The following is a 22,881-nucleotide window of genomic DNA, read 5'->3' on the forward strand; positions in this document are numbered from 1 at the left end:
TTATTATTTACCTTATATTAGCTATAAAAGAACTAGCCAAATTTACGTGACTTATTTGAAGTATTGAAAATCAATAATCTAAAAAACTGAATCGAAGATGAAGTTGTATATTTTTGTCTCAATTCTGGTAAGTCACTTCTTCTTCTTTGAGTGCCTCTCCTATCGGAGATTGGATATCATTAGGGCGATTCTAATTTTATTTACTGCTGTTTTGAACAATTCGTTAGTGGTACAGCCAAACCACTCTCTCAAATTTCTCATCCAGGACATTCTTCTACGGCCTGGATTTCTTCGTCCTTGGATTTTTCCTTGCATTATATTTTGTAGGAATGTGTACTTTTGTCCTCTCATCAGGTGGCCTAAGTATTCAAGTTTTCTCTTTTTTATACTCCGTAGAACTTCTGGCTCGTTATTTATTCTGCGTATTACTTCTTCATTTGTAATTTTATCCACCCAACTTATTCGTAGTATACGGCGGTAGCACCACATCTCAAAGCTTTCAAGATTTTTAATATTCCTCTGTTTAAGAGTCCATGACTCCACACCGTAGAGCAAAGTACTGAATACATAGCATTTTAACATTCTAGTTCGTAGATGAATACTAATATCACGATTACAAAATAATTTTTTCATTTTTATAAAAGTAGACCTGGCAATTTCAATACGTCTTTTTATCTCGTGATTTTGGTCACCTGTTTCATTGATAAGGGTTCCCAAGTATTTGTATTCGTTTACTTTTTCAAGTTGGGTACCGTTTATTGTGATACTAGTGTCATTTATTGGATTCTTACTGAAGGTCATATATTTGGTTTTTTTGACGTTCATCCTTATGCCGTAGTTATTACATATCTCATTCATAGTTTCAACTAAATGTTGTAGATCTTCCGCTGTTCTTGCCATTATCACAGTATCGTCAGCATATCGAATGTTATTGATAACTTCTCCTTTGACTATTATCCCTTCGTTTGCATATGAGAGAGCTTCTTGGCATATTTGTTCGCTGTAGATATTAAATAAGAGCGGTGACAATATACAACCCTGTCGTACTCCTCTACGTATTTCTATTTCGTCCGATGTTTGTTCTTCTATTTTTATATTAGCTCGCTGATTCCAGTACAGATTTAATATTATTTGTATGTCTCTGGTGTCAATGTTCTTACTCTCCAGGATTTCTTTGAGTTTACTGTGGCGGACTTTGTCAAAGGCCTTTTCAAAGTCTATAAAGCAGGCGTGTACCTCTTGGTTAACATCTAGGCATCTCTGTGTTAGAACGTTCAAGGCAAAGAGAGCATCCCTTGTACCTAATCCTTTTCTGAATCCCATCTGTGTATCGTTAATATCGATGTCTAGTTTTTGATAGATTCGGTTGTGAATGACTCTAAGAAATATTTTAAGCAGGTGACTCATCAAGGAGATTGATATATTGTCACATATTAATATAAATAATTTTAGTTAAATTTACTCTGTATTTCATACGTATTCACAAATTATTCGCGATGCGATGACTGCACTATAGTGCAGTCACTGAAGGTGGATATGAGCTAATACCTCCGATTTCGTTGAACCTTTATCGATTTTTATGAAAATTGGAGAGTTGTTAGAGTATACCTTAAGAAACAAAAGTGAAATGGTACCAATTTGCGCTTTTATTCGAATAGGTTAAAACTAGAGTGGTGTAAGTCATATTTTTTAAATTATGTAAGTCTTGCTTTATAATCTTGATATATAGACCTCTTCAAAGAAAAAGTGGTGTAAGTTTTTACTGTATTACTTACTTTACTGTAAATATTAACACCACTTTTCCTGATTTTTCTTATGACAATAGGTCTATTTATCAAGGTTACTAAGCAAGACTTACATCATTTCGCAAAAATGACTTACATCACTTTGGCTTTAACACCCTCCTAAGAGTGGATACCATCCCTTCTCGTGGGTGAAAATTATTTTATTAAAAATAACCCCATAAATCAACAGAGGGACTAATTCTAAGCAATAGTTGTTATATAAAGTTAATAAAATAAATCAATAATTTTTAAGATATTAAAGATAAAAAATTTTAATTTTTGCCAATGAGGCTAATAAAGCCGAATAATCTCTTTAAGGTGATACAGTAGCGATCAACAGGTAGCCAAAACGAGTTCCAAGATGGCGGCTATAATTTTGAATATTTTTTCGAGATATTTGGCGCACGTATTCGTAATATAATAAAGAATGGCGGTACAGAGCCCAATTTGAAAAATATATTAATATGTGGAAATTACTCTGTAATTAAATACAATATTAAAAACACGAGCCTGTACCGCCATTAAGAAAAATACACTTTCTTTAAATAAACTTTTTTATCCGATTCGTAGATTTTGTGTCATTTTGGAACTACTAATGAAATAAAAAATTTTAGTAGTTCCAAAATGACACAAAATCTAGGCATCGGATAAAAAAGATTATTTGAAGAAGGTGTATTTTTTTGTTCTTTTTAATGGCGGTACCGCCTCGTTTTTTAATATTGTATTTAATTACGAATGCGTGTGCCAAATATCTCGAAAAAATATTCAAAATTACAGCCGCAATCTTGAAACGCGTTTTCGCTACCTGTTGATCGCTACTGTTTCCTCTTAATACTTGAAAAACCTTTCAGTTTTTTGACTTCAAAGTCAATTACATGTAACTGAACGTATATATTTTTTTAAGGCGACAAATAATATTTGGTTCAAACAAAAAGTTTGGTTCTCTATTATTTTTACGTGTATCTAGTATTTTTGAAGCTTTTACAAAAAAATGGAATATCCGAAATTTCGAAAAATTCTGATTTTCTTAAATCATACCTTTTTTTCAAAAATATGCATTCTAAACAGGTCAAAATTTTTGAGGTCTCTACTTATGCTGAAATAAAAAAGTATTATTAGTCAATGTGGTGAGATCGCTCCTGTCTGGAGAAATGTCTGATTCGGTTACTTTACGGATTCCTATGCAAAAATGTCCATTTAAACAAATCTGAAGGGTGCCGGGAGGAACTTTTGACCAGAAATTGTTTAAACAATTTTTGAAGATATTCTTCTTTAGCAACGAATCGATCGAGGGTAAAATTTGATTTACCACGCGCATGCGCACACCGACAGTATGGTATTAGTGGTTATACGGGCTCTGATTGGGTGTTGAAATTTTGAAATGATCTGTCAATAATTGTTCAATATGGAGATTATCGGTAAACAAAAATATTGTATAATATTAGTTTTTAATGATGTGTGGACAGAAATAAAATCAAATTTAAAATTATAGTGACTTTAATAGTTTTGAAAAGCCGCAGGTACGTAATTCTAAATGTTTGAGTTGGAAATACCTAATAGTTTCAATACCTATCTATTAGGAAAATGTAAACAAAATAATGTAGTTACCTATTAGTAGGCAATGCTTTAATTTACATAATCTGATTACGAACAAACTTTCTACAAATCTTCATCTCATATATTGTTTTCTTACACTATATTTTGTGGTATTTTATTTCGACAAAAATCAAACTAATAATTTTATTAAATTCATATAAATTTATGGTGTAAACGTTTAGTTTGTGTATATTCCCACATGACGTACACGCGGATGTGGTCTAGTTTGAAATGCCGTCAGCTTTCGTACAGCGCGGTAGACGTGAAGTGAGTTCGAGCCCCAAGCAAGTTATTACTTTTTTATTTTTTTTATAGATTTTATGATTGTAAGTATATTATTATATAATTTTTGAAGATATTCTTCTTTTTTGAAAGTGGTAGATAAGAAAGTTAGTTTGATTTTTAAATAAAATAAGTACAAATAACCTTTTAAGTATATTTACTTCGTTTAAATTACCTATAACAGAAGAATATCTTCTTTTGTGCGTACAAAGTACACACGCATACTTTTTTTTAAACAAATACAAAAGATCACGATTTTTTGCTCTGGAGCATATATTTTTAGTTTTTTGGGTCATTCTAAACAAGAAACGTATCTTGTAATTTTTCTTAAAATTGATACTTTTCCAGTTATAGGCGCTTGAAAATCTGAAAAATGCGAAAATTCGCATTTTCGAGGCTTAAAAACTAAATTTTAAATGGCTTATAACTTTAAAACTGCTAACTTTTTAGAAAAATGTCAAGAAACTTATTTTATTTAGAATATCCCAAAGAATGTAGAAATGATATTTTTCGGAGGAAAATTGGAGATTTTTGAAATAGAGCGAGCCGCACCAGCAAAAAATCGGATGGACATGCATATTTAAAAATTAAAAAACAATAGTCTAAATTAAGGATAAACGCAATCACTCCACAGAATATTAAAGCTAAATGTTTCAACTTCAGTTTAAGTATCGGGAAACCTCAAAAATACTAATTTAGATGTGAGTTTTTAAGCCTGGAATATGCGTATTTTCGCATTTTTCAGATTTTAAACCGCCTATAACTTGAAAACTATCAATTTTTAAGAAAAATTACAAGATACCTTTCTTGTTAAGAATGACCCAAAAAATCTAAAAATATATGTTCCAGAGCAAAAAAGTGTGATCTTTTGTATTTGTTTAAAAAAATTGTTTAAACAGTGTTTTATGTTGTTCTGAAGCTATTTTCTTGTGGCATTTTTATAATCAACTATTTTCAATGGGAAATAAGCCACAATTTTACCAAAAAATGATTTTATTAACGTTTCGACGCCCAAGTCGGGTGTCGTTTTCAAAATACAAAATAATACTGATTTTTTTTGTTATGTGACAGTTTCGTAGAAGAAGAAAAGAAAATAAAAAGAAGATTCACGATTGCATGGTGATGCATGCACCTTGATAAACAATATAGAAAGAATTTAATTTTTCCAAATTGTCAGAATAAACTTCAAATTTAAATATATAGTTTTCTTAATGCAATATATCCTTTCCAGCGCCAATAATTACAGTCCATACCAGATTTAAAATCTAACATTTGTTATATTTTAAACTAGTATTATTTTGTATTTTGACGACACCCGACTTGGGCGTCGAAATGTTAATAAAATAATTTTTTTTGATAAAATTGTGGCTTACTTCCCATTGAAAATAGTGGATTATTAACAATTTTTGCCCAAAAATTCCGCCCGGCACCCTTCAGATTTGTTTAAAGGGGACTTTTTTGCATATGAATCCACAAAAAAAAACGAATCAGAAATTTTTCCAGTTGGGAGCGGTCTCACCACATGAACTATTTAGGGATTACTATAAATTTTAATTTTTGTCGAAATGGCGTAGGTTTTATTTTTCACTTTTTCCTAAAATATTCGACAGGGCTCTCTTATTTTCATTATAACTTGATTAATTTTATAGAATAGAATAGAAATATGCTTTATTGTCACTGAAAATTATACAATTTTATGGACTAAGCTTAACATAGAGTCACGAAAAAGATATACATAACAATAACAAATACAATTTTATAAAATTAGATAAATCGTCATTAAAAAAAATATAAACAAGTTAAAAAAGTGAAGTAAAAAAACAAAAACCAATATATTGCAAAATTACTATAAATTGCAAAATTGAACATACAACATAATATAATAAAACACAAACAAAGGAACTAATAAGTTTAAGCTGCTCTATGTGACACCCAAATATATATAAATACACTTTAGTTACTTGTACATTACTGTGGTTTCTTAGTTAGTCATTAAGAAACTCTTCTACTGAATAATATGGTCTTTTAGATAAATGAGCTTTTGTCATTTTACGGAACTTGAGAAAGGATGTTGCAGATTTGAGTTGTAAAGGGAGATGGTTGTATAGTTTTTTTGAGGAATATAGTATAGATTTCTTTACTAACTCAGAAGACGGGATCGGTAAATAGACATCAAAAGTTGAATTTCTGGTGGAGTAGTCATGATGAGGCCTTGCTGGAAAGACATGCATGTGTTTACGAATTAAGCAAACAGTTTCTAAAATATACAAAGATGGAAGAGTTAAAATTTCGTGATCTTTAAAGTAACTTCTGCAATGGGTTGTTCTTCTAAGGCCAAACAGATATCTTATTGCTCTTTTTTGTAATTTGAAAATAACATCAAATTGGGCAACTGTACTAGACCCCCAAAAAGGAAGACCATATCGTAGATGAGACTCGAATAAAGAAAAATATGTTATTTTAGAAGATGCTAAATTGAGTTCCTTCGAAACAGATCTTATGGCATAGCAGGCCGAGGCGAGTTTCTTACTTAACAAATCGATATGAAGGGACCATTTGAGGTTGCTGTCTAAAAGAATACCAAGAAATTTTACAGAATAAACGGTAGAGATCTGGCTGCTATTCACAAGCAGGGGTTGAAAAGCACCTTTATATGATAACGCTACCGTTTTATCCACGTTAAAGGAGAGTAAATTAGAGTCAGACCAGGTTTTTATCGTAAGAAGATCAGAAGTTATAGTTGCATGAAGAGTTGCAATAGTTGAGTTGCTCCAAGTGATACTGGTATCATCAGCAAAAGAAAAATTTTTCCATCGATTTTTAAATTAGTGATGTCATTTATAAAGATCAGGAAAAGTAGAGGACCCAATACTGAACCTTGTGGTACTCCACATATAATGTTTTTGAGACTAGAGTCAGTATCATTTGCTCTAACCAATTGTTTCCTATTATCTAAGTAAGATTTGAACCAATTCAAAGAAATACCCCGAATTCCATAGTAATTATGTTTTTTAATCAAAATGTTGTGATTTACACAATCAAAAGCTTTGGAATAGTCACAGATAACAGTGGTAGTATAAAGATTATTGTTTAGTGCTTGGTAAACCTCGTGAAGTACAGAAAACATGGCATCAGTTGTACATTTATTAGTTAAGAAGCCGAACTGATTTTGTGATAAAATATTGTTATCAAAGAGAAAGGACATAAGTCGGGTTTTTATGAGCCCCTCAATAATAGGGCAATAGGTCTATAGTTGCAGGCATTAGATTTTTCGCCACCTTTATGAAGAGGAATAATAATGGCTGTCTTTAGGCACTCTAGAAGTTTACCGTTTTCAAAGGAATCATTAATTAGTGACACGAGGAGTTCTAACACATTATCTATGAGATTTAAAAAGATTTTTATGGATAGTCCATCAGTACTACAAGATGATTTGTTTTTGATACTATTGATCGTTTGGATCAATTCAGATTTATAGATTGGTCTTATAAAGAATGAATTCGAGACAATTTCTGAATTAGGGAGATAGGAAGTGGGATCTTGTTGAGACTGAATAGTTGATGTTATATTTTTACTCACGTTAATGAAGTATTCGTTTAGATTTTCAGGGTTTGGAAGAGCAAATGTTTGAGCTGCGTGGGTTTTATTTCGAAGATCGTTTATTATGGACCAAGTTTCTTTTGCAACACTTCTGGAGCTTCCCAGACGATTTTGATAGTATGCTTTTTTAGCTGATTTGATGAGTTTTAGGTGTGTGACTCTGTAATTGGTGATATATTGAGTGAAAGCGACGTTGGTAGTAAATTTCTTGATATAAAGTAGTGAACGCATATTTTTTGCTGATATGGGGATACCTTTGGTAGTCCAGGGTTTGCGACGTTTTGGCTTAATCGTAATTAAAGGAAATGCCTTATTGAAGATACAGACAAGCTTCTCCAAAAAATCACTGAAATTATAGTCCACGTCCGTAGAAGGAAAATGCCAGTCAGAAGTTAAACATAAATTTTGAAATTTATGAAAATTCCGAGCGGAAAAAATCCTACCTAAACGTCGGGTTTTCGAGGAGGGTTTGCTGAAGATGTTAAATTTCGTATATACTGCTTCATGATCGGATAGTTCCGCATTAATAACTGTAGAGCAAACATCAAGGGGTAAGAAATCGGAGACAATATAATCAATTATGGTAGATGTAGTTTTTGTAATCCTTGTAGGAGAATTAACGTGCATTGAGAGACCATATGATTCAAATATGTTGACCAAGAAGATTTGGGTAGCACAAGCAGCAGCATAATTTATGTTGAAATCTCCGCATAGAATTTTTCTGCTTTTGTGAGGCAAGTCATCTAACAAATTTAGCAGGTTCTGAAAAAATAGTTCCACGGAAGAGTCAGGTGATCTATAGATGCAAATAATGTAAAGATTAAGATTTTTATTAAAAACTAAGGAAAATTCAAAGAAGGCTTCATTCAACAAAAAGTCATATTTTGTTATCAGAGAAAAATCATTGTTTGCAGAAAGAATTAGGATGCCTCCATGAGCTGAGTTTGGACGATCATACCTAGCAATTGTGGTATATTTCTCTACAAAAAAAGGCTCGTTGACTGCAAGCCAGTGTTCTGTAACAGCAACTATCTGAGGAAATCCTAATTCCTCTAGAAACAAAAATAATTCGTCAGTTTTATTTCTTATAGAACAAATATTAATCAGACCCATACTAAAGTTGTCATCACTAAAATTATTCGTGGTTTCTAGTTCCTCAGAACACGTCGTATTATTTAAAAATTTTAAATATGAAAAATTTTAAGCATGTAAAAAACTGACGATATATTGAAAATATCTTGTTCCATCTACCTTATGGATTTTAAAAGATACTCAGGATTTTCTATTTCTATATATTTGCTATAAACTTGTGGAGCTCATTTCATAGCTATTTCTGAGTGCTTTACCAAGTGTTTAGTACGTATGTTTTATAAAATGCATGGTTTTTCCGTTATTCAAATTGATTTGATTAAATTTTGAATGAAAAAATGAAGCTTTATTTACCTACACACTTCCCAAATTTCAGCTCCAAATGTTTATTAATAATTGCGCTGTGTTTAAAAAATAACATCTCCGGTTCTATAGGTTGTACCAATTTTTATGTTTTTAAAGTTTGTTTTTTCATAACATTTCAGATAGTGTATTTTTTTTTAAGTAATACGGCGCAGATAATTTAATTGTTTATAAGGCGAAAATGGTACTATATTCTATATCAATCTTTGTAAACATTCAAAAACGAATATACATTTTTAAAAACATGAAAATTTTGAGACATTGCGAAGAAAATGAGACCAAAAAAGCCCTTCTAAATATTGACAAAGTACGTGTACAGACATTCGAAAACGGCCATTTTTTCTCAAATGAAATAAACAGATAGAATTATTTAAAAACCACTTGACCAATCGGGCTCATCGTGGGCACATACAGTGAGCACGTAAAGGTTGGAATACATTCATTTTCTCGAGAATGGACGATTTTGGAAAAAAATCCCGAAACAAATCGATTTTTATTTTTAAATTACGACTTTTTGGCATATATATCATACTAGTGACGTCACCCATCTGGGCGTGATGACATCATCGATGATTTTTTTAAATGAGAATAGGGGTCGTGTGATAGCTCATTTGAAAGGTAATTCAATCCTCTATTCAGTAATATAAACATTAACATAATTATTTATACAGGGTGTCCAAAAAATTTTTTTTTTGATTAAATTATTGACATAAAAAGAAGAATGTATGTAATTTATTTAATTCAAAATACATTTTACTGCTCTCAGAAAACAGAAAAAATGTTTATTTGAAAAATAATCATGGCTTTTCGCTTAAATTAAATGTTCAAACTGTCACGAGGCTGGTGGGTGGCTGCTGTAATATTGAATTTAAGCAAAAAACAATTATTATTTGCCAAATAAACATTTTTTTCCTGTTTTCTGATAGCAGTAACTTGCATTTTGAATTAAATAAATTACGCACATTCTTCTTTTTATGTCAATAAATTTAATTAAAAAAAAATTTTTTGGACACCTTGTATAAATAATTATGTTAATGTTTATATTACTGAATAGATAATTGAATTACCTTTCAAATGAGCTATCAAACGATCCCTATTTTCATTTAAAAAAATCATCGATGACGTCATCACGCTCAGATAGGTGACGTCACTAGTACAATATATATGCCAAAAAGTCGTAATTTAGAAATAAAAATTGACCTCTTTCAGGATTTTTTTCCAAAATTGTCCATTCTCGGGAAAATGAATTTATTCCAACCTTTACGTGCTCACTGTATAGTAAGTACTTAAGGGCATAGACGCAAAATGTCGCATGTCAAAATGTTCAATGTGTTTTAAATGTAATAAAAAATCTTTTTCAAATCCAGACAAAATTAATAAATATTTTTGAAAAATTTAACCGCAGAAGGAAAGATTATATTATTACTGAGGACCTAAGGTCCCTGAAAACTTCTATAATGTGTATTTTAATACGTAACAGGGGTGAAAAAAAAAAAAGAAAATTTAGTGGGATTTTTCATTGCAAACATTTACACCTTTTCCTCTAAATGTATGTTTTAAACATTTTTATTGTTTATTTTAATAATTTTAAACAATTGAAACAACGCTTACTTTCGGGTTTAATTTGCAATAACTTTTTTGTTTATAAAGATTTTTTAATTTAAAAATCTCATTTCTTATTTTAACTAATTAACCATAAGATTGTACGCCTTTTCTATTGACTTCTCCAGATATTCCAGTTAAAAATAACGGCCAGTAATCCTGTTAAATGCTTCCTTCGATTTCTGGGGTAATCTTCTACAACGTAGTGTTCAAAATCTTCAAAAGACCAAATATATGTGTTGCACTAGGTCAAGCAACCCGACACCTACATGAATAACAATTGACGATCTAGAACTGGAAGGACTCGTCACCTTTATACAGGGTGTAACAAAAATACAGGTCATAAATTTAATCGCATATTCTGGGACCAAAAATAATTCTACTTAACCTAACTAACCTTAGTACAAATATGCAAATAAAAAAAGTTACAGCCCTTTGAAGTTACCAAATTAAAATCGATTATTTCCAATATGTCGAAAACTATTAGAGATTTTTTATTGAAAATGGACATGTATCATCTTATGGCAGTAGTATCTTTAAAAAATTATAGTGAAATTTGGACACCCCTTAAAAATTTTATAGGGGTTTTGTTCCTTTAAACCCCCCCAAACTTTTGGGGTGTACGTTCCAATTTAATTATTATTGTAGTACCATTAGTTAAACACGCTGTTTTAAAAACTTTTTTGCGTCTTATTACTTTTTCAACAATTCAGTTTTTATCGAGATATTTTGAATATTTCTCAAATCCACCACATATTTGTATATGGTTAAGTACGATTATGGAGACTTGGTATTGGTAATAATATGAAAATGCCCGATCAGGGAACTCAAAATTTTACGAAAACCTCCAAAAAAATAAAGGAAGGATGAAAATTTGGGAATAGGTAGTTGAAATTGTCTATTATTATATAAGAAAAAGTTTACATCCCCTCCGTTTTACAAAAATTGGAAAATACGGTGTGAAAATTGTTTTCTCGGGGGTGAAGAAATATACGTTCAAAATAAGTCCGGAATTGGATAAAATGACTAATTTTAAGTAAATTTTGTTTTATAGTTTTTTTACTAAGTCAATATTTTTCGATTTATTTGCGAGTGAATGTGTTCATTTTTAACCAAAAAAAAATGTTTTTGGACGGTTTTTCGGAGATAACTCAAAAAGTAAGTATTTTAGCAAAAATATAGATTATAAAAAATTTAAAAAATGTTGTATGCGTGAGGTCTGCAGACCCAGTAGAAGCAGAGTTGCAGCTAATGAAATGTAAGTTCTTCTTCGTCCAAATGCAAATCGAATATTTCAATGTAAAATAACCAAAAAACGGAGCAATTTTCGGGGAAAATTCATTACAACTTTTTTAAAGTTTTCAAAAAAAGGTTTATTTTTGTTTAAAAACAACTACTAACATTAAAATTAAGTGAGTTACTCTCAAAATAATGTTGGTCCCTTTTATTTTTTGGTAAAAAATGGCGAAAATAACCCGTTAATTAGCTTCTCAAACAAAAATAAATCGTTACCGCTTTACAAGTTAATTTACTTATGTATTGTTTATATAATCTATAAGTTTCATTGGTTCAAAGTGCTCAGTTTTGAAAAAAAAATGGGTTACAAAAAAAAACTTTTTTTTTTAATTTTGAAAAAAATCGTAATTGTTTATTTAATTAACTTAAATCTCAAAGCCTAATAAAATGTACGTTTTGTTTTTCTGAATATTTTGTATTTTTTGTTTGCTTGTTAGACAAAAATTGGTTATGCCATGGCTGTTCAAAATTTGCCTAAACTCGTGATTAGTTACTCGTTCAAGCCATTTTAACTACAGATTTTTTAAAACGAAACACTGTGAACCGATGAAACTTACAGATCATATAAATAATACACGGACAAAGTAACTTGTGAAGTGGTAATGTTAAAATGTATATGTGATGCTAATTAGGGGGTGATTTTCGCGATTTTTTTACCAAAAAATAAAAGGGAAAAACAATATTTTGAGCGTAATTCACTTAGGTACTTTTAATATTACAAGTTTTTTTAAAAACAAAAATAAACCTTTTTTAAACACTTGAAAAAAGTTAAAATGAATTTTCCCCTAAAAGTGCTATGTTTTTTGGGTTATTTCACATTGAAATATTCGATTTGTAATTTGACGAAGAAGAACCTACTTTTCAGTTTTCTACCTAATTTTCAGTTTTTTATGGGCTATATTTTTGCTAAGAATATTTTTTTCGCTAAAATACTTTTTGAGTTATATCCGAAAAACCGTCCAAAAACATGTTTTATTTTGTTAAACATAAACATTTTCACTCGCAAATAACTCGAAAAATATTGACTTAGTGAAAAAACTGTATAGAAGAAAAGTTGTTTAGAATTAGTCATTTTATCCAATTTTGGTATCCAATTTATTTTGAAATTTATTTTTTTCACCTTCGAGAGGGGGGCTATACCCCTCCATTTTTGTAAAATGAAGGGGATGTAGAATTGTAAACTTTTTCTTATATAATAATAGACAATTTTAATTACCTATTCCCAAATTTTCATCCTTCCTTTATTTTTTTTGGGTTAGATTGTTCTTTGATCGGGGTAAATAATATGAAAATTTATTTATAATTTACATTTTTAGGTATACTTTGAAGCATGTTAAAAAAGGAGCCAAATCTCGATAAAAGGTGCCTTATCGGAAAAATACAAAGAGGCAAAAAAATTTTAAAAATACTGTGTTTAACTAATGGTACCGCAGTAATACTTTAATTAGAACTTACACAATTATTTGGGGGGTTTAAAAGCACAGATCCCCCATAAATTTGTTATGTAAACATATTAAAAAAGAAGCCGCATCTCTATAAAAACTGCCATTTTGAAAAAACACTAAGAGGCAGAAAGGTTGTGAAAATATTGAATTTAACTAATGGCACCCCAATAATAATCTAATTGGCACGTACACAAATGTTTGGGGGGTTTAAGAGAATAAAAGCCCTTAAAATTTTTAGGGGGTGCACAAATTTCACTATAATTTTTCTTTAAGATGCTCCTGCCATAATAGTGCCACATGTCCATTTTCAATAAAAAATCTCTAATAGTTTTCGATATATTCGAGAAAATCGATTTTAATTTTGTAACTTCAAAGAGCTGTAACTTCTTTATGTGCATATTTGTACTAGGGTAAGTTAGGTTAATTCGAACTAATTTTGGTCCCAGAATATGTACTTTAATTTAAGATCTGTTACACCTTGTATTGTTACACCCTGTATACTTAGGCTCGCTGCTCACTAAAGATAACAATGTCAGTGAAGAAATTAAACAAAGAATAATGCTCGCCAATAAGTGTTACTATGGCTTAAGAAGACAGATAGTCTCAAAAATACATAGAAAAATTACATTGACTGTCTACAAACCACTAATAAGACCAGTGCTAACATATGGTTCAGAAACTTTGTCATTTAAACAGAATGACCAAGACATGCTCAAAAGTTTTGAGCGAAAAATCCTAAGACGAATATATGGAGGCATAAAAGAACAAGGTTTGTGGCGCAGGCGTTACATCTTTGAGTTGTATAGAAGTTTTGGAGAACCTGGCGTTTTAAAATTCATTAAGGTAGCACACTTTAGATGGATAGGTCATGTAATCAGACGAGAGGAAGATGTCATAGTCGAAAAGTTTTTGACCGAAGAGGGCCGATAGGACAACGAGCAAGAGGAAGACCGAGACTTAGGTACATAAGAGTTTCCAGAGAAAGGGGCGAGTGGAGGATTGTTCTGAAGAAGGCTTTGGCTCATAAAGTCATAAAGAGCTGCAACGCCACTGATGATGATTATCATTCTAGAACGTAAAATGCTTTAGACCTTGAGTTAGTACTTCTTCTTCTTAAAGTTCCCTCTCTTATGGGAGGTTGGATATCATAATGGCTATGGTCACTTTGTTAGCTGCTGCTCTGAATAGTTGTAATGAACTACAGTTAAACCATTCTCTAAGGTTCCTCAGCCAAAAGATGCGTCTTCTTCCTATGCTTCTTCTTCCTTGGATCCTTCCTTGCGTAATAATTCTCAGCAACTCATATTTTTCTCCTCTGGTACTGTGACCCAAATATTCCAGTTTTCTAGTTTTTATACTTTTCATAACTTCTAACTCCTTATTTCAACGTCGTAGCACTTCAACATTAGTAATCCTTTGAACCCACTGAATTTTCAATATTCTTCTGTAACACCACATTTCGAACGCTTCTATTCTCCTTATGTCTTGTCTCTTCAATGTCCAAGCTTCCATTCCGTATAGCAATATAGAAAATTTGTAGCATCTTAGAGCCCTCAATCTGAGAGGCAACTGAAGGTCTTTGTTTGTAAGCAGTGTCTTTATTTTTATAAATGCTTGCCTTGCAATTTCAATTCGGACTTAAATTTCTTTGCTTTGGTCATTTTTGTCATCAACCCAGGTTCCCAGATATTTGTATGTCTTAACTTTTTCTATTTGGGTTTGCTCTATATTAACCTTTCATTTCCATGTTCTTCTTTTGAGAAAATCATAAACATAAGTTAGTACTTATTTTATATGATTAGTATACCGGGTGGTGATTTGGATAACGGGCCATAGGAAACTCAATGTAAAACTCTTAACTGTCGAATGGAACTGTATGGAACACAACTGTTAAAATTGTTCTACGAATTAAATATACTCAAAAATTTTGTAAAAATGCAATTCATTTTTAAAAATAGTGCGCCAAAGTTAGGCCACACACAGTGCAATGATGTGTGACGGTTGCGTTCGGTCAGAATAAAATTTTTATATTAACCATATTTAAACTGTCAGGATTTTTATTTTATATTTTTTTATTTTTATTTATATCATTTATTGTTTAAAAAACAATAAAGTTAATGAGATACTCTCAATTGAGGAGAAAGTATTAATAATAAATATGTTCTATTCAGTCAATAGTGTACGCACTGTCGGCTAAATAGTAACGTGTGGCTTAACTTTTACACACATACCTAGTTACTGTGCCAAATGTATTATATTTTACAAAATTTCGCAATGTGTTTAAATCGTAGAACAATTTTAACTTTTGTTTTAATACAGATTTAAATCCTCTACAAATATTTTCCCATTAGTACATTCTTTCACGATTTTTGCTGTAAATTTTAAAGAACCGCTTGGATTGACATGAAATTTGGCAAACGCATAGCTAACAGGTCAAAGAAAGAAAGTGATATTGTGCCGATATGTGCTTTTGCCCGGTAAGTAAGTTTCACCCCCTCTCGGGGGTAAAAAAATATATGTCCAGAATAAGTTCGGAAATGGATATACTTATAAACTTTTTTCACAAAGTCAATACTTTTCGAGTTATTTGCGAGTGAACATGTTCATTTTTCAACAAAATAACCACGTTTTTTGACGGTTTTTAGAAAATAATTCAAAAAGTAAGTATTTTATCGAGAAAGATGTTTTAAGTAAAAATATAGCCTTAAAAAAGTAAAAAAAAATTGGTGTATGCACGAGGTCTCTACACCTAGCAGAACCAGAGTTAAAGCTAATAAAAAATAGGTTCATGTTCACCAAATTCCAAAGAGTATTTCAACGTGAAATATACAAAAAAAAAATAAGCACGTTTTGGGGAAAACTCATTACAACTTTTTTAAAGAGTTTAAAAAAAGCTTTATTTCTGTTTTTATAAAAAAAGTTTCCAGCATCAAATGTAAGCAACTTACGCTTAAAATAAAGCTGGTCCTTTTTGTTTTGGAAAAAAAATCGTAAAAATCACCCCCTAATTAGCAACTTAAATGAAATTAATCGTTACCGCTTCACAAGTTCCTTTATTATGTTGTGTTTATAAATATGATCTGTAAGTTTAATTAATTCAAAGTGCTTATTTTTGAAAACAATTGGTTTTAAAATAAACTTTTTAATAATTTTAATTTTGAAAAAATTGTTTTGTTTTTCAAAATAACCTAAAAATTGTTGAAGATAACAAAAATTTTAAACAATAAAAAAAGTCGGCTTAGCTTTTTCAAATCTTTTGTATTTTCTTTTTCTTCTGTAAGACAAAAATTGGTTAAGATTTGGTGTCTCTAAATTTGCATACACTCGTGATTGGTGAATCATTCAAGCCCTTTTAACTACAGTCCTTTTAAAAATAAGGACTTTGAACCAATAAACCTTACAGATCATATAAGCAATAAATACACTAGTAAAGAAACTTATGAAATAGTAACGATTAAGTTCATTTGAGATGCTAATTAGGGGATGATTTTCCTGATTTTTTTACCAAAAAAAGTGACCAACTTTATTTTGAGCGTAACTTGTTTAATTCTGATGCTATAATTTTTTTATAAAACACAAATAAAGCTTTCTTTAAACACTTTAAAAAAGTTGTAGGTAATGAGTTTCCCCAAAAAATGCTTAATTTTTTGGTTATATCACGTTAAATTATTCGATTTGGAATTTGACGAATATGAACATATTTTCATTAGCTAGTAACTCTGCTTCTTCTACGTATAGAGAACTAATATTTACATCAACTTTTAACTTTTTTACAGGCTATATTTTTGATAAGAATGTTTTTTCGACAAAATAATTACTTTTTGAGTTATTTGCAAAAAACCGTCTAAAAACGTGGTTATTTTGTTGAAAAATGAACATGTTCACTGGCAAATAACTCGAAAAGTATTGACTTGGTGAAAAAACTCTGTAGAACAAAAGTTGCTTAGAATTAGTCAGTTTATCAATTTCCGGAATTATTTTGGACATATATTTTTTAACCACCGAGAGGGGGTGAAACTCACCCCTAGGGCAAAATCACACATCGGCACAATATCACATTTTTTTCTTTGGCTTACTAGCTATGTGTGCCCAAATTTCATGTCAATCCAAGCGCTTCTTAAAATTTAGAGGTTTTGCAATATTTTACAGTTAAAGAACGTACTACATGACTTTTGATGTAAAATAATTAGGGAAGCAGGAATTCAACAAATTAGAATTTTACATTAAGTTTTTTATGGCCCGTTTTAGGATTCACCACCCGGTATATTATGTTTAATACACTTAGGGCCGGTTGTTCGAGCGCTAATCACAAAGATGATTATAATTAAGTCCCCTAACAACCATTAAATATAACAACACCCTTCATTCGTACGTCAATCAGTTGATTGTAATTAATTACCTATGTTAATTATCATTATGATAATTAACATAATTGACTGATTAATTAAATATTATTTATTAAATAACATAACACTATTAACATAATCGATTAATAAATCTCATAATTCTAATCAATTATGTTTTCAGCAAACCAAACAAAGTTGACATTGTTCATTGACATTTTTGATTAGCGTTCGAACAACCGGCCCTAAGAGCCGGTATAGGTGAAATTTTCTAATCATTTTAGGCACAATAAGAGCCTATAACTTAAATAGTTAAAACTAAAAGAAAACGTAAGGACACTGTACACTGTGTCGTCACTTTTTAGTAGCACATGCGTCGACAGTGGTGCATCAAACTTCCCACTTATGGACGGGATAAATAAATTAAAAGGTACCTTCCCTCACTAACAGAATTAAATTTTTTAATGTTTTTCAGTTATATATAATTAACAAGAAAGGCTCCAAAAAAGCATAATTTTAACCCTTCACCTCTTTCCTCCTTCCCCCACCCACAAAAATTTCATTTTTCCTTTTTTTTTTTTTAGGGGGAATGCAATTAATTAGATTCTAAATATTCTATTTCATAGAATATTTCAAAAACTTCACACGCATAGTTGAGGGTTTTACAAAACCTGTCTATTTTTTATGGACCTGTAGGTTTAGTGTACATAACCTCGAAAAAAATTTTTTTTTCAGAAAAAAGCATATAACTTCTTTTTAGGGATGGCTGCAGGTCTAATTCTTTTTTAATCTGATGTATTTTATGAAACACTATATTATTTCTATTTTTCTGATTGTTCCGAAGGTTCGTCACCCTAGAAATACAAAAAAACTGTTTTTAGAGGCTTTTTGTGGGTCTGAACGTATTTTTAAAATTTTTGAATATTCTAGAGGACTCGTTTACTTTAATGTATATATAATCTATAAAAACATTAATTTGATTTATTTTGAAATCTATAAAATAGGGAAAATCCACAAAAACCCTCTGAAAAATAGATTTTCCAATTTTTTAAGGTGGCGTACCTTACGGAAAAATATGATAAAAATTAGAAATATAGTGTTTGATAAATTACATAAGAATAATAAAAATTAGACATGCACCCTCCCCAAAAATAGCTTTATACGCTTTTTTCCCAAAAAAGATTAAACTTTTTTTTTGAGGTTATGTACACTCAACTTACGGATCCATGAAAAATAGACATGTTTTATACATAAAAAAAATCACACATAACAAAAATAAAAAAAAAAATAAAGATTTGGGTGGTGAAGGAAGGGGAAATGAGGTGGTGGGTTAAAATTATGCTGAGTTTTTGTTCATCACATAGAGCTTAAAAAAATAAAAAAAATGAATTCTGGTACTGAGGGAGGGTAGCTTTTAATTTTTTTATCCAGTCCATAAGTGGAAAGTTTGATGCGCCACTGTCAACGCATGTGCCACTAAATAGTGATGGCACATTATTCATACGTTTTTTTTTAGTACAGGGCTTCCCAAACTTATTCGTTCTGTGACGCCCTTGGGACTTTGCTATTTTTTGCGACGCCGCTCAACCCAACCCCCAATAATACTTACCAATTTTAGTACTAGCCTAGTAACAGGTTATTTATAATTTTTATAGAAATTAAGAAAGAAATCAAAACATAGGCACAAAAATAAAAAGGGATATTTACTTATGTAACTGGCTGATTAAGGGATGTGATTGCTTTTTTTAGCATAGCTTATGAAACCGGGGCTCGAATTTGGAAATTTTCACTCTAATTTCTTTTTCTAAGTTTATGTTTGACCTATACTTCTTGTTTTTAATTACTGCAACTGCAGAAAAGCCCGTTTCGCACAAGTACGAAGTCGGAAATGGTAATAAAACCTTTAATGCAGCAGTGCTGATGGCATGATATTCATGAGAAACTGAGCTCCAAAATTCAAACAGGTCCTTGTCGTGTTGAAGCTTTAGGCTGGAATCACAGAACAATTCTGACGGTTGTTCTTTTTCCTCTGTTGAGAGTGTCGATGGTGTGAATGACTAGGGAGGGATTCTGTCTGACCCAGTCATATTGCTTCAGATTTTTGGGGAAAACATTTCTCAGTGTTCATTCAATGATAACATGTGTTGCGTAAACATATTTTTTAAAGAGGAACCGAGGATTTCTATCGATTTTTCTTGTAGAATACCTTGTAAAGCAGGATAAGAGTCAATTTCTTGATCTTCTAATTTTCTCTTCCATAAGAGCAACTTCTGAAACCCAGTAATTTTATCTGCCAATTGCAGGATATGAGTATTATTTCCCTGTAAATACTAATTAAGATCATTTAATTTTTTAATTGTGTCACAGGGGTATGCTAATTTTAAAATAAACTCTGAATTAATAAAGTTTTGCCCATCGTTATGGGACTCTGTATGGCATGTAGATACATGTAAAATTTCATTTTTTTAATCCACATACACGTGCGAGTACGTTGCCTTTGGAGAGTCAACGAGAGTTGCATTAATAAATTAAAAAGGTGAGCTCGGCACCCATTTATTCACAATGTTTATGGAAAAGACTTGATTTCACGGGTCATGTTTTAATATAGTTCACCACTTTAATAATGCTATAACACTTAATTCAGGTGTAATGTTCTTTGCTGCTAAGGCCTCTCTCTGTATGACACAATGTGTCCATTTTACACTTGGAGTCTTGGTTTTGATGAGAGCTTGTAGTCATGCATACTATCCAGACAAATATATTTTCTGTATTAAAAGTCCGCGCTGACACACGACTCCCCTGGGATAACGCCGCGACGCCCCAGGGCGTCGCGACGCACAGTTTGGGAAGCCCTGTTTTAGTACATTCTTTCACGGTTTCTGTTCTAAATTTTAAAAAACCACGTGGATTGACATGGAATTTGGCACACGCATAGCTTACATGTCAAAGAAAAAAAGTGATATTGTGCCGATGTGTGCTTTAGCCCTGGCGGTGACTTTCATCTCCTCATGGGGGTGAAAAAATATATGTCCAAAATAATTCGGGAATGGATAAACTGACTAATTTTAAGTAACTTTTGTTCTTTAGAGCTTTTTCGCAAAGTCAACACTTTTCGAGTTATTTGCTACTGAATATGTTCATTTTTCAACAAAATAACTACATTTTTAGACTGTTTTTCGCAAATAACTCAAAAGGTAAGTATTTTTTCGAAAAAAACGTTCTTAGCAAAAATATATCCTGTAAAAAAGTAAAAAGAAATAGTGTCCGCGTTAGGTCTCTGAACCTCATAGAAGCAGAGTTATAACCAATGAAAAAGAGATTCATATTCACCAAATTTTAAATAGAATATTTCGAAGTAAAATATCCAAAAAATTAAACACTTTTTGGGGAAAACCCAGTTTAACTTTTTAAAGTGTTTAAAAAAGCTTTATTTCTGTTGCTATAAAAAGTTTCTAGCATTAAATTTAAGCAAGTTACGCTCAAAATAAAGTTGGCCCCTTTTGTTTTAACAAAAAAAAAATCGCCACCCCCTAATTAGCAACTTAAATGAAATTAATCGTTACCGCTCCACAAATTATTTTACGTATGTTGTGTTTATATGATCTGTAAGTTTCATCGATTCAAAGTGCTTATTTTTGAAAAAATTTGGTTTTATGGTAAAATTTTTAAAAAATTTAGTTTTGAAAAATTTGCTTTTTTTCAAAATAACTTAAAAATTGTTAGAGATTACAAAAATCTCGAAAAACAAAAAAAGTCAGCATTGCTTTTCTGAATGTCATGTATTGTTTTGTTTTTCTGTTAGACAAAAATTGATTAAGATTTGGTGTTTCTAAATTTGCATACATTCGTGATCAGTGACTCGTTCAACCCCTTTTAACTACAGGCCTTTCAATAATAAGGACTTTGAACCGATGAAACTTACAGATCATAATAAACAATACATACACGAGTCAAGAAACTTGTGAAGTCGTAACAATTAAGTTCATTTGAGATACTAATTAGGGGGTGATTTTCCCGATTTTTTTACCAAAAAAAGAGGGACTAACTTTATTTTGAGCGTAACTTGTTTACTTTTGATGCTAGAAATTTTTTTACAAAACAAAAATGGAGGATTTTTAAACGCTTTAAATAAGTTGTAATGGGTTTTCCCCGAAATTTGCTTCATTTTTGGTTATTTCACGTTGAAGTATTCCATTTGGAATTTGACGAATATGAACCTAATTTTTAATTAGCTATAACTTTGCTTCTACTGGGTACAGAGGCGTGATATGTACACCTTTTTTATTTTTTTACAGGCTATATTTTTGCTATGCATGTTTTTTCGACAAAATACTTACTATTTGAGTTATTTGCGAAAAACCGTCTAAAAGCGCAGTTATTTTGTTGAAAAATTAACATATTCACTGGAAAATAACTCGAAAAGTATTGACTTAGCGAAAAAACTCTACAGAACAAAAGTTACTTAAAATTAGTCAGTTTATCCATTTCCGGGCTTACTTTGGACGAATATTTTTTCAACCCGAAGAGGGGCTGAAAACCACCCCCGGTGCAAAAGCACATATCGGCAAAATATCACTTTTTTTCTTTGACATGTTAGCTATGTGTATGCCAAATTTCATGTCAATGGAAGCGGTTCTTTAAAATTTAGAGGTTTTGCAATATTTTACCGTTATAGAACGTACTATTTACGTTTTACTATTTAAGTTGTAGGCTCTTATCGTGCCTAAAATGATTAACAAATTTCACTTTTACCGGATCTTAGTCTATAAAGCGATATCATAATATAAATATGTGTATATTAAAATGGATATTTTACTTTTAGTTGCTGTTTACCTTGGTCAAGGGTTTTGCTTACCGGCCTAGATTTGACGATAGATCCGACCCTAGATTTGACGATAGATCCGAGCCTAGATTTGACGATAGATACGGGCCTAGATTTGACGAGAGATACGTGCCTAGATTTGACGATAGATACGGGCCTAGATTTGACGATAGATTCCAGCCTAGATTTGACGATAGATATTATGATAGATATAGTGAAAATCACCGCGACGTAGATGATCCAATTACTCGTCTTTATTTTTTTCCTGAACTTGACGTACTCTTTGGAATATTTAAACAAAATAGTATTTTACCTTGGAAGTCTTCTCCATCAAGAAAAGGGCTCTTCAATCCAAGCAAATTCAATAATATATATCTACGATCAAAACGTGCTGCTTTTAACTATCCTACCTTTAACAATAATCCAAATGCTTTACCCGGTCCACATGGCTTATATGTAAAACCCCGTCAATGCACCAACTGCACTATTCCTTTCTAAATATATGGATTTAATTATTATTGTACTATGGGTTTGTAATACATCTTATGTTAAAAATTGTGTGTTTTAATTTAAGTAAACAAACAACAGCTTACAGACCTATCAGCGTACTTCCTGCAATGGCAACGTTACTGGAGACATTACTTGTAAAGAAAATATAA

The 22,881-nt window shown here is 31.1% G+C and overlaps 1 protein-coding gene across 1 annotated transcript; it reads left to right on the forward strand.

The window, feature by feature from the left end:
- Window positions 1-5: 5 nt before the first annotated feature.
- Window positions 6-22,777, forward strand: LOC114335339 (uncharacterized). The gene is made up of 2 exons (XM_050649430.1): window positions 6-127; window positions 22,223-22,777. The coding sequence occupies exons 1-2, from the start codon at window positions 98-100 to the stop codon at window positions 22,718-22,720; spliced, it is 528 nt and encodes a 175-aa protein (XP_050505387.1). The 5' UTR covers window positions 6-97; the 3' UTR covers window positions 22,721-22,777.
- The last annotated feature ends 104 nt before the right edge of the window (window positions 22,778-22,881 follow it).

This window comes from Diabrotica virgifera, chromosome 1 (genome assembly GCF_917563875.1).
Source record: "Diabrotica virgifera virgifera chromosome 1, PGI_DIABVI_V3a".
In the NCBI taxonomy this organism is placed as follows: domain Eukaryota; kingdom Metazoa; phylum Arthropoda; class Insecta; order Coleoptera; family Chrysomelidae; genus Diabrotica; species Diabrotica virgifera.

Excerpts from the sequence above, each read along its gene's own strand:
- LOC114335339 (XM_050649430.1), top strand. The coding sequence starts at position 98 with ATGAAGTTGTATATTTTTGTCTCAATTCTG. Across the intron at positions 128-22,222 it reads ATATTTTTGTCTCAATTCTG|TTGCTGTTTACCTTGGTCAA; the intron begins GTAAGTCACTTC and ends TTTTACTTTTAG.